The sequence below is a fragment of the Trypanosoma cruzi genome, genomic scaffold (assembly GCF_000209065.1).
Source record: "Trypanosoma cruzi strain CL Brener 1047053516273 genomic scaffold, whole genome shotgun sequence".
Classification (NCBI taxonomy): Eukaryota; Euglenozoa; class Kinetoplastea; order Trypanosomatida; family Trypanosomatidae; genus Trypanosoma; species Trypanosoma cruzi.
Genome location: NW_001849529.1, coordinates 20,798 through 33,834, shown reverse-complemented (window position 1 = coordinate 33,834; position 13,037 = coordinate 20,798). Strand labels below are relative to the sequence as shown.

Genomic DNA, 13,037 nt, shown 5'->3' with positions numbered 1-13,037 from the left:
TCCACTGACTAGAAATGTTAGTCCCACATCTTCCACACTGCAATTTACCGATCTGTAACACGCGACATATGAACCACCCATCGTGGGATCAAATGAACCCAATGTCTGCGTACTGTTTCCATAGACACCATTTAAAGTAGGATTTGCCACAAAACAGCGTCCTTCACGGTACGCAAAAGGCGATGAAAAACGAATTGCTGTGGCAGCATCAAAATTGCCATCGTATACGGGTCCTGGCGAGAAGGGGACGGGTGGAAACGCAGCATAAGGCGTTAACACTCCCACTTGAGGATTTGCAGCAAACGTTATAAAGACACGTTGTCCCGCGGCGATACTGTGTTGCAAAAGAACCGATGCAATAAGGTGCGGGGCCACATCAAATTCAGAGATGGTGGAATCCGTAGCGTCTATTGGGACGGCAAACTGATTATTCGCGGAGTCTTTGAAACACAGACGGAAGGATACGGTTCCGGTACCTAACAGAGCTGGGGGAAGAACAAATGTGGCACCAGCCGTGGTTACCGGTGTTCCTCCAATTGCCTGCGCTGCATCTCCGACTGCAATGGTGCCGGAAACAGTTTGGCTTCCGTCGGCATAAAGGCATTGATCCGCTCCATCCACAAAACGGAACGTATCCATCAGAGTAAATTGAAATCCATCCTGTTGCGATGCTGTTACAATGAGGCTCTGCCCAAGGCGTAGACACCCCGTGAAGGTGCCTGTTGGCGATGGCTGCGTGAATGTCAGTTCAGTACAGACAGGGCTCCAATTGGCAATCATGCTATTTGGCCCACCAATGCGGTAACATATTTTAAAGATTCCCGTTCTCGGTGAAAAGGCAATGACGGCGGCGTTTTCTTCGCCCTCAATGCTGACCCCAGACTGAAAGACGACACTTGCGTCCGAAATACAAGGAGATGCTTGTGGCACTACTCGCACCGCGTCAACGTCCGTGCGCAGGGTGCTCGTTTCTTTGGTTCCCACAATGATGGCTCGCACGTACTGCATCGCGCGCCAGCTCGGGCCCATACCAGGGTCGGGGCGTGAAGTGGATGGCGGCAGGTCGCATTTCGTCACGGCAGAGGGAAGTACATCGATGGAGTTTGTCACCGGGGCCCATGTCCCGTAAGTCAGTTTGTAACAGACAAAATGGTTTCCCAATCCATTCGTGGGATCAAATGTCACAAAGACATGAGATGAGCGCGTCACATTGCTCGGATCCAGTACCGGCGCGGGCACTGTCGAGAAGGAAGTGTCATCTACCATAAAAAGTGCCATAACATCCGCAGCAGGAGTCGTATCAATGAAGGATTCAACACAGTTTTCCGGCGATGGTACAAACGTAATACGATCCCCTGCTCCAACGACATCACCTGGGTCAGACGATATGTGTGTAAACGTCAGACGAATCGTCTGCATCGCACGAATGAGGTTGGCAGAACTGGGGAATGTCGTCAACTCCATATACGGCCGTACCCAAAGTTGATTAGATGATGTTGCTGGGTTCACCGTACCGACACGGGCGTAAAACTCGGACAATTGCGGAGAGAGAACACACACAATAAATTTGCCCGGCCTCTGATTGTAGCTATACTTGAACTGAAAGACGTACAAAGTTGGAGTTACTGTACGTACATTCCCCCCAGTGGGAAACGCTTCCTGATCGGTGCATACCGTAAGTAGATTCACATACGGCACAAGCTTCACCCTCGTGACAGGGTAGTTTATCATGGAGGCATCCAGTGTAAACTGCAACTGTATCGTTTGTCCCACGTACGTTGGATCCGGGCTTGGAACGAACCAAAGTGGTGAGGCCTGAAGCGTTGACAAATAGCATTCGCCTGTCCTGGAGTGAATCTGTTCACATGTACAAACAGTCCGTGCAACACCATTATGCGTATAACAAATGAGGTACCTCGCGGACACCATGGACACGGGCCACTCCAAAGTATATGTCACAGCAGTTGAATTGAAACTAATGATATGGGCTCTGCCTGCTACAAAATCAGGGACATAGCCACTGCTGCAACTTGTCGCAGTAGTACCAAAAAAGGATACACGCCAACTGTCATCTGTAACATCGACACCAGGCTTCTTTTCAAATGTGATATTTTGTTGTTGACCAACTCGTACTGCTGTTTCTTGCACACACCGTATCTCACCCTCCTGTATAATTAATGGTGGTGGGATCAACGCCGCCGTGGCGTCACGCAGCTGGTAACAAAGATTAACGTCGCCTACAACTAAAGAGGCTGCCGGTTTTGTGACAACACGCTTTGCAGTAGATTTCTCCTTGTCCAATTCGAATATAATGCACCCTGGACATTCGACAGGATCGACGCCGCATGATTGTTGCGGCGGCGCAGACCATGCAGAGTCACCGGATGCATCCAAACTACCCAAGCTGTCCTCAAAGACTAGTTCAAAAGGCTCAGCGAAGACGGGATCCATACCACTGCTCGTTTTCCAGTTCTCTGGAGCCATCGGCAATACATTGATAATGCTCGCAACCACTGATCCACCCGCAATGCTCCACACCCTTGCTGCGGCACTGTAATAGCAAACTCGAAACTGTCCAGTGTGGTTAAAACTTCGGTATGCCAACGGATCCGTGCCATCTATAAGAGTAATGCTGGAGGTCATTGCCTCGACATTAGGCGACACTGGCATATTTTCTGAAAAGCCGGGGACGGTATGCGTGTCTTCGCATGCCACGTCACGTTCTGGTGTAGTGATTCGCACGCGATCATCCGCGCTTGGCGGTTCCGAAAGTTGAAATGTCAACGTTACCTGTTGGCCCACGCGGGGTGGATTGGGAAATGTCCGCATGGACGATGGGTTAGGGCCTTCCACAACGACATCAGTAACGGGACCGGTAGCGGTTAGAGCAACATCTGACCACGCCATGCCTTCGTACCTTACACAGACACGTGCAGGACCGGCAGTTTGCCATATCGGTACGCTGAGCTGTGTGTCGCTGACAATTGTGAGCAGCGGCTCCTGGACTCTGGCCGCCGTGAAGTTTTGACACCACGACTCTGGGCTGGAGTCATGGGCGGAGATGACTGCCGCACGCACAAGTTTCTTTCCCTCAGTGCCTTGTAGTTGAATCTGCACATTCTGTCCAACGCGTGCTCTGCCTACAGGCGGAACTAGCGTCAAGCTGATGGGGAGAGGGCTGTTGAGTAACAGTGGCCCATCCACTTCACTCCAGATGGTTCCACGGCGATAACAAACGAAGATCATCCTTTGCGCATTCTGGACAAACTGTGCAACCATCGTCAGTGATGTCCCCTCCTGTGTGCTGGGGGTGGCGGCAAGAAAACTTGCGCGCCGCACAGATGATGCAGAGACGGGTGGCCACGTTGGACTGTTTGCGCATGGCACTTCGGTGAAAACAACGGCATCTGTTGTGGGGTTGAGGCCCGTACCGGTGAATTCAAAGACAAGATATTGCCGTTGCCGTTCAGTCCCCGCAGGTGGTTCGATGAGATAGTCAGCAGGGTTCGGTGTCGTCAAAATCAATAATTGTGGCACTTCTGCCACGGTGGCATCCGCACGCACGTAACAAACAACCGCAGATTTAGCCGTAAGTTGCGGTGGAAGACTAAAGATGTACGACGGGAACGCGGGGCCTTCAGCTGCTATTATTTTCGACTTCGTATCATCACATGCATGGTTCGTCCGCAAGGTATCGCCGGGGTATTCAACAACGAAGGCGGTGTCATTTTCCGCCGCATCAGGAAATGTCATGCGAATATGAATCATCCCACTAAAGACGTCCGGAGGCACAGTCAAGAAACTGGAGGGATTCGCAGGAAGCATCGTATTGGGCTCAGGAGGAAACGGCACCACAACAAACTCTTCCTGTCCATGCTCACGGTAGCACAGCATGAACAACATGGGGAATGAGCTCAGTGGCAGCGCACCAGGACCCAGTGAAGGCACATGACCTCGCCAGAGGCTTTCGTTGGGGGTGGTACGCGAGACTTCTGAAGGGCCTGCAAGGATGCCGTTCGGATTCAAGGCGACGGTGTCCCAGCAAAGGCGAATTGCCTCGACGATCATCGCTGCGTCCTGTGGATTGGGGGCTTGTTGAAGCATGTTTCTTCCTTCCGTGTCCCTATTGGTCTCCTCCATCATGCTAAGAAAGTTCCCCACAAAATCCGTCACGGTGACGAGTAGCCGCTGTCCTTGAAACGTTGGTATGGGCCAAATGCTGAAGGCAGCAGGCGAGTTATCAATCACCCGAATTGGCTGCAGCCCGACCTGCGCATAGCCACTGTCAAACACACGGTAGCACACGGCGTAGGAATCGGCGCTCGTTATGCCCACTCGAAGTTTAATTTGTTCTCCTTTCGCCTCGACGGTCCCTTGCGGATTGCCATACGGCAGCACTGCAGCATTTCCGCTCCAGCAGCTACAGCCAGCACACGCAACCATTGCCATATCCCCAGCTTGACTTGTGTAGGGCGTGTAATCAAATGTGACTTCAGTGGCCCGTGCCCTCATTGGCGTGTTGCTCGTAATGAAACGCGATGGGCCACCAGCCTGCACCTGAAACGGCTCCGACATAAGCGCATAACCCGCACTGCCATGGAGAAAGTAACACACGCCATATTCCCCGATTCCCACCACAACATGACCAACAAGAGGCATGTAAAACCTACTTGTCCCACCCGACGTTGCATCCACCAACGTCCCCACAGCCACCGCATAGCTTTCGTCACAGTTTATCCCCTCCGGAAGAATGAAGACACGATCTAATGCCGTTAAGTCAGTGCCAACAAAGGTGAGTGTCGGCCGTGTGCCCACACGTGGGACGAAGTTTGTGCTGTACTTTTCCGGGTTTGTCCTTCCAACGTAGAACAGTGCCAATCGCACCAGTAACTGGTTTACGCGGCGGTAACACACAGCCATCGCGACACTCTCCTTAAGGGCCTGTGTAAATTCCAGTTCCACAAGGGTGTTATTTACAAAATTTTTTGTGTACACGGCGGAAGCCAGCGGCGTTGGGTTAAGCTTCTCGTCACATCGTTCATCACACCGCTCTGAGGCATCTACAACATAAACATCATCATTCGCCGAAAGCTGCATGCCGTAAATCAGCATTTGAAATTTTTCAGTGTCTGGTTTAATCTGCCATGGCACCGTCACGACTCGTACCGGGTCTTGTGGGGCAACAGTGATCGTGGATGGTGGCACCACTCGAGCCACGGCATCTGCAGCAAGACGAAAACATATCTGGTAACTTGTGGTTGTGTGTCCATTGGGCAATAATGCCAACCACATCGCCAAATTACGTGCCACAAGGCTTAGTAGTACAGGACGTATAACACCCTTGGCGGTAGCGGATCCTGCAGCGCCGCAAACAACATCGGTGGGAAGCAGCAGAAACTCATCCATGTCGGAGAATGCAAGCTTAGGGTACGCAGAGCTGGCAAACGAGAAATTAAAAGTCACCGTCTCCAAAAAGAATGGGCGAGCCTGACACACAGAGGTCTCACTTGGAAGCGCAGGGTAGATGGAAAAGGTCAAGAGTTCGCCATTATTATTCGTCACAATGGCGTAGTTCGAGTCGCCTCTCCCTTTACGGTAGCAAACGTAGTAATCACCAAGCGATGCTTCTGTACTGCCCGTGAAGAGGTCAAACACGGTCGCGGCAACTGTACTTACCGTCGTATTCGCTTCTAGTGTTACGGATGCAAAGGCTCCCGTTGGTGCAGCGCACGGGTTACCCATTGCCCCTTGACTGACTGGGACGAGACGCACGGTGTCAGCCAAACTGAGACTCCCGCCACTGCTGCTTGGAAATGTCAATGACACATTGTTAGAAATGAACGAATACGATGGAGTAAAGGAACACGGGTCGCAGGATGCCACTGTGAAGATCTGCTCGTGCTCAATGCGCGGGTCTCCCTCCGCTGCGTAGGGGCCAAGGTACAACTGATACGCACCCGACTTCGGAAGTGCAACCGTAAATGAATTTGCTGTGGCCGCATTCTTCACGTAATACACAGGCGTTACATATGGCGGATTTGGTGCACATGGTGGCTGCGGGGCTGGTGCAAAGCCCACATATTTCACCGTCACCTTTTCTTCTTTGCTAGTGAAGGACATTTCAAATGGTTCATATGGTCGTGGTGCCGAAGGGGTGGCTGTAGGACCTTCAAAGGGGCTTGCAACAAAGACAACCGGCTCAAAGAGATAAAACGGTGGAGGCACACGCAACGGAACTTCGGCCCATGCACCATGCTCAAGACGGTAACACACTGTCACTCGTGTCGCCGCCAATGCACAGAGTTCATATTTGGCAGTCGTCCTGCTGCTCCCAGCCGCGATGCGCGCAAGTCTCCCGATGTCTGGACTTGCTTCAGCATCTTCAGAACAATCAAACCCGGCGACACCACTGCCACGTTTCACAAGTTTAATCTCATCGTTGGCGCCAAGCAGTCCGGTAGTGGGGCTATCCTGAATGCGCAGCAGACCCACTTCCCCCACGTAAAACGGCACCGGCTGCACTGCGTACGCGTCAGGGTGCGGTGGACCAACCGTAAAGTCGTTCAAGTCTGAGACCCAAATCCAACTATTTTGCAGCGGGGCACTTTGATAACAAAGGATAAAAAGTCCTGTTTTGTTCACACGTGGTTTGTATTCCGCCAGTGTTGGACTCAACGCATCCACCACACTCCCTCTTGCCCCATTTCTTTCTTCTGCATCCGCGTCTTCTGCCTCTGCCGTGCATCGTGCACTGTGGTCCGTCCCCTCCTTGTCACCGGTGATATCGACAATCTTCACATGATCCCTGTTGCTTAATGCGTTGCCACGAATAGTGATGTTGAGCTTGTCGCCCATGTACGCGGGGGATGGCACCACCACATAACTCTGCGCACCCGTGAGACCAACGGAAAAGAGAAAACCACCCTCCGAGTTGGGCACAGGAAAGAACGAAAGCTGATCGTACACAAGAAAACAGACATAAAAGTACCCTTTTTCCAAAATGTGTGGTTGCACCGTCGCGTAAGTGTCGTTTGTTGGGGTGAATTCGGCAAATTTTGTCCTGCCGCCACTCGGGGGGGACACTCCATTCGCACAATCCGGCATCGTTTCTCCCCTTGCCACATTCGATGGTGCAACAAACACCTGCGCGATGTTATCGGATATAACAGACGAGGCAAATATGTTGTCTAACGCCACAAAGGCCATTTGAAAGGTCGCGCCCACTGCAATGATTTCCGGTACAATGTACATTATAGGCGAAGGATTCAACACAGTCAACGGTGTGGCATGCACGGAGGCGGCATTCTGAGAATTCCCTTTAAGTTGTAAGCACAACTGGAAGTGACCGGCTTGTGGGAACGGAAGCAGTGTAAGACCCGTTTCCAGAATAACCTGCAGTGTTGTGTCCAATAAAATAACCCCTTGTGCCTCTGCCGCTTCTTCTGCCGTAGGACGGTAACAATTATCCACAATTTCTACAGTTGCAGCGCTTTTAGTAAAAAATAGCTGGTACATTTTTTCTTTGTGATATCCAGTGCTGTACGTCGTTGTCACGCCAATCGATGGGACCCACGCCCGCGGGAGTAAAGGTTGTGTCACGTAGCTTTCAATCGGGGATTCGCTCACATGCACCATGGCGGGATCCTTCATGTCACCAATCATCTCAAATTTGTAAAATGCCTCCCCTTCTTTTCGACCAACCCGTCGCATACACACAAAGAGACTCTTTGCGGTGGTTACAATGACGATATGCAAATATGGGGCGATTATACCTGAGGGATTTCTAACCTTCACGGGTTTGTAATGAAACGATGCTGGAACGCTTGCCACTTCACTTGAAGGAAGCGGCGAAGAGCAGTCCATTTTGGTCGAAAAAAGCACTGCGTCCTTCTGACTGGCGGCGGGGTCTGAAAAGAGGACGGGGTCCAGTGGAACTTTCGTATCAAACATTAAATAAAAACGCTCCCCACTGTACACATCAACGGGACCACCGTCGTTTTTAAAGATGCCTAAAGGCGACTGTGTGGGGTAAATTGTCAGGTAAGGAGGAGTCATAACACGCACAGGTGCCCCATTTCTAGTCGATGTATAACAGACAATGTATTTCCCTTCCTTGAGCTGGTCGGCAGAGATGACCCACATTGTATTCTCCCCCATCTTTACCAAGTCACCACTCTTGAAGGCAGGTGCATCACTGCATGTTGGATCCGAACCACCCGTTACTAGCACCAGAGCGGCGCGGTCTGTTGTCTGCAGAAAGTCAGGGAACCTTTTATCACCAATAAACGTGATCTGCAGCGTCCGTGAGACTTGCGGCTGCACAGGGACTGTTGTCCATACACTTGGGATTTGTTCCACCAGATGTAAATTATGATCAATCTGACCGTCTCGTGGTACCGTTGCAAATGTTCCACCTGTACGCCGGTAACACACGGTCAGAAATACGCCTACCAGCCGTGCGGGCAACGAGATCGCAGAGACAATTCCAGTGGGAATTGTAGCGGAAGGGTCAGCAACAACAGGAAATTCAGCGACGCTGCTGGTATTGTGGAAACCACAGTCATAAAGCGTACCTTCTATCAAATGTATCGAGTCATTTTCCCCGACATCGCCGCTCAACAGCGGGAATGTTAACGTAAATGGTTGTTCGGGGAAAGGAAGGTCGGGCTGCGACGTGTACTCCGGCGGGTTTGCCGACGTGGTGGTGAGCAACGCACCGTCCGGATTCCGTACGACGCGAAATAGTCCCAAATTTACCTGCAAACACAGCGCATACGTTCCTGCCTCGACAGTGAAACGAGCCCCAAAGTAATTCGGCGATAGCCGTTGAAGTTTCAGCAGGACACTAAACTCGGGAGACTTTCCGGTTTCGATGTAGTAAGGCAAGTAGTTGCACTCCGTTTCTGCACTTATCAATTCAGCCGACGAAAGATCATTGACCGGTTCCCTGGCAAATGTACCCCCAACCATCAGTTCCTCATACATCGCCAAGACGTGATTCTCCGTGAAGTTCGCCGGGTCGTACAGGTAGTACAACTCACTAAGCACCAATATAACACCCTGAGGCCCTGCATGCGCATCATCGATCTCCGTTGTGGCGGTTCCACACGTATAGCAGACCGCATAGTTTGTTGCCCCATCTCCAGTGAAGCGCACCACACCAACCCATTTTTTCCCATCCGCAGTTACAGTTGCAGTACCAACAGGAACGGTGACGGCTTCGCCACCGCATGTATTTTTTCGCACTGTCACTACATTCGCAGCGGCCAGGCCGTTTCCAAAAACGGTGACAGCAGAATACATACCAACAGCCAGTGGATATTTATCAAAGAAAGCACTCGTCGGATTCGACGGTAATAGACGGAGAGGCGGTTGATTTTCAAACGGCACGGGAGCCCAGGTGGTACCACTGCGCATGTAACAAAGCTGCAGGGTGCAGTATTGACCGGGATGATCACAAAAGAAGGGATCGGAAAGTAGGCCAGCACCAAAGCGATGCTCACGATCCGAGGCATTCCACTCCGCCGTGGTCCCTAAGGCGTTGATAATTAGCGGGTTCGGATTTATGCTCGGCGCAAACCACTGACTCAGAGTTCCATTGCTCTGCAATTCCCCCGTCGTAAGATCATGACAAGAGTATCCTATGGTTGTAAGAAGAAAGATCTGGTCGCTTGTTGTCAGTCCGGTACCCACCAGAGTAAGTGTCACTTCAGAGACTTGATTCACAAAGATGTTCGCATGTGATGCCGTAAATGTCGAGGGATTTGCAGCTGCCACGACAAGAATTCCAGGCACACGACGACTGCTTTCAATCGAGGCACCGTAGCAGACTGTAAATGTTCCCTGCGGTAAATATTGGTTCCAAAACTCCACCAGCGTCACCGTCCGGCATGTGTCACTTGAGAAGGTGCCATCGACATTTATCCAGCAAGACGCCATGTTGCCTGGTACAAGCCGCACTGTGGTGCAAACCGTGCAGACACTGTGAGAACATGACAATTGCACCGAAGTGAATTGCCCAGCAGATGGCGACGCAGGTATGGTAGTAAAACTGGCAGGATCGGCTAAACCCACAGCCAATGGTTTCGGGGAAGCCGCAACCGAAGGGGTCAGTTCCCGGTAAAAGCTTTCAAGACGGTAACACACGCGGTATTCACCATTCTGATTGACCACCAGACGTTGAACATAATTTGTTCCATCCGACGTCGCGTTCCCAATGAACTCAACTTCTGCAAAAACCGTGGAATCATTCACCTGAAAGCATTGTTTTTCTACGGGAATAAGACGCATGTCATTGTCGGTGCTCAATTGACGACAACCCGCACCCGTACAGCGTTGAACGGCCGTCACTGTTATGGGAGAACCAACGCGAACAAAAACATCTGCACTGGTGGCCGTGTAAAACGTTGGCTGTGCCATACCAACAGTCAATCGGCCCATGTACGATGGGCTTCCGGCCCCGTAGGCATTGTAGCAGACAACATAGATGGCGTCGTAGTTGTAATTGTCCAGTCCCTGCGGGTTTTTCCAGAGAACTTCAGTGGGGGAGGCCCCGGGTGTTAACGGGACAGTTGGGTACGACACAAGCGCTCTGGCCGGACACTCGGCACCGCAGTAACAATTGCTGCCTGACGCGAACGGCAATTTAAAGCGGTAAAAGAACAACTCGTCATTTTCCGGCTGCAGTGCACTTGTGTTGGACGTGAAATTCAACGTGATGGGGACGCCGGCGCGAAATCCATCCGACAACGGTGTCGTTGCCGTCATCTCCGAAGGCAGGCGGGCCGCAAAGGCGAGAGAGCCTGTGTAAGTTATGCGATTACCGGAACTCCATAGATAACAGAAGTACACCACGTCTCCCGTGTACCGGCGATGGGAACCACTGTAAGCTGCCGTCGTAGTCGTTGTGGAGGGGCCCGGAATGAGCGTCGACAACAAAGCCGTACTCGGCACTGCAGTCGCAGGTGGACACACGCGTGGTGTGGTGGACAGCAGCGCGTCCCCTAACACCGCCAGCACCGAATCGGTCGTGCTGTTGAGATCATGACCCCCAAACTTTGTTTGCAGCGACGCAAGCGCGACTCGCCATTGCTGGGGTGTGTGACTCTGCAGTGTTGGGTTAGCAGCGGCGGTCTCAAACGCAAAGGCAACGGAAGTTTCCCCCTGCCCGCTCGGTAGCACAGGAATATAGTTTTCCCCGTAGCTCGAGACACACAGAATGTAGCTTGTGGTTGCCGCACCAGCCATCATGTTGACTTTATTGTCAGTTAAATCAGACGTGAAGTCATCTGCGTTCTGCCCAATTTCGCACGCCGTGGTAGTGACACCTCCGATTTTGCAAAATGATACAACACACTTGTCATCCATGCGGACCAGTTTCACAGCGCTATTCAAGGGCGGCGGCGGCAAGAACGTCAATGTGACGGTTTCCTTGGCAGTGATCGGGGTAGTTGTCGATGTGTACCGCAGGTTAAATGTGCTCACATACAGATTTTTTGCCTCACATGTAGGCACGACAGGGATCATCGTTCTTGGACGTGCAATGGACCACGTGGTGGAATCTGCAATCCGGTAACAAATCTGCAAACATTGCTTACCACTTCCAACCACGCCGTATTGGTACGTTTTGCCGGCTTCCAACTCCACTCCGTTTGCAATAAAAAACGTATTTACGGCGCTACCCTCACCGCAGGTTGATCCACTGACAAGAAAGTTGACGCTGTCCCTTAATGAAAGCCCCCGCCCATGAAACGTCAGCGTCCCCTTCTGGCCGGCGTAAAGCGGATACGGGCGGATGGTGTAGATGGGATTACGACTCTGTGTGACAACAGTGCCATTTATGCGTGCGTAACTGGCCTGACCGCCCTTGCGGTAGCATATGTGCAGCGTCAGCCCCTGATTCAAAGGTGGATCTATTATGGCAACGCACTGTGGTTGATTCCCACCACTCAATTTGCATGGAAACTGCGGTATTTCCGGCAAGAGGCCGTTGCAGTATGGAGATGTTGTCAAAAATACTTCATCTGTCGAAGCATCCAGCCCAGTCCCGACAAAGAAAAGAGTGATAGATTCCCCCGTGGACGGACTTTCCGGGACCATCGTAAAACTGGTTGGCTGCAGGATATCAATAACAAAATCATCCATCGGTAACGCCGGGTCCTTTCTTACAGAAGACCATAATAAACTGCCTGCATGGCGATAACATACAATACCTCGCATCTGTTGTGTGATGAGTTCTGGTGCAATAAACGTGACATTCACAAGAGTATCGCTGACGGCCACAAGACGGATAAGCCTTAAATTGGTCAGTAACGGCGCCGCCGGAGACCCACATGTACTCCCACTCCGAATAACACGAACTACATCCCTATCAGTCAGGTCTCTACCAGTCAGCAGCATGTAACTCAACTCACGTGCCTGTGGCGCTGCGGGAGTAACGCTGTAGGAACTTGGATTGGCCTCACCAAAATTGATAACTGGCGTAGATTTGTCGTCCGTCACAACCGTGTATGACATCTCCACACTCGTGCCGCATCCCACAGATGCATCGTAGCAATATGGAACGCAAATGGCGTAACCGTTGGGCGAGGGTACATACGGCACTGTGAAACTACCCGTAACAGACATCGTCATCACACCGCGCAGATTATTCAACAAAATGCTGTCTGGCGGTTGACTGGCGCACAACTCTGGTAGATTATCGGTCCCACCGCAGTTTGCACCGGTTCCCCTACAGGGGATGAGAAAAATGGTGTTGGCACCACCGAGCCCTTGATTAATAGGACGACCCGCCTGCGCCTGTTCACTAACGGTGAGGTTCACCAACTCAAGACCACCAAATGCAAACGGTGGCTGCATGTCGTAGTGGTTATACACACTTGACCAGACAATTATGGGGGAGGTATGATCGCCTCTACTAAGCCACGTCAAGTACGCCTTCCCCTGTGTAATGTAGCAGATGAGGTACGAACTGCCAACAGTAAAGACGCTGCTCTTCACGACAATCGTGGAAAAGCCCAAAAGTCCCATTTCATTGG

General features: G+C 51.6%; 1 protein-coding gene across 1 annotated transcript, besides 1 other annotated feature; it reads right to left on the bottom strand.

The window, feature by feature from the left end:
• Tc00.1047053509555.10 (uncharacterized protein) lies at positions 1-13,037 on the bottom strand (the record flags this gene model as incomplete). The annotated part of the gene is made up of 1 exon (XM_802366.1): positions 1-13,037. A coding segment is annotated over one exon (13,037 nt), but the record flags the coding sequence as incomplete, so codon positions are not given.
• Positions 1-13,037: a sequence feature (heterozygous, non-Esmeraldo-like haplotype).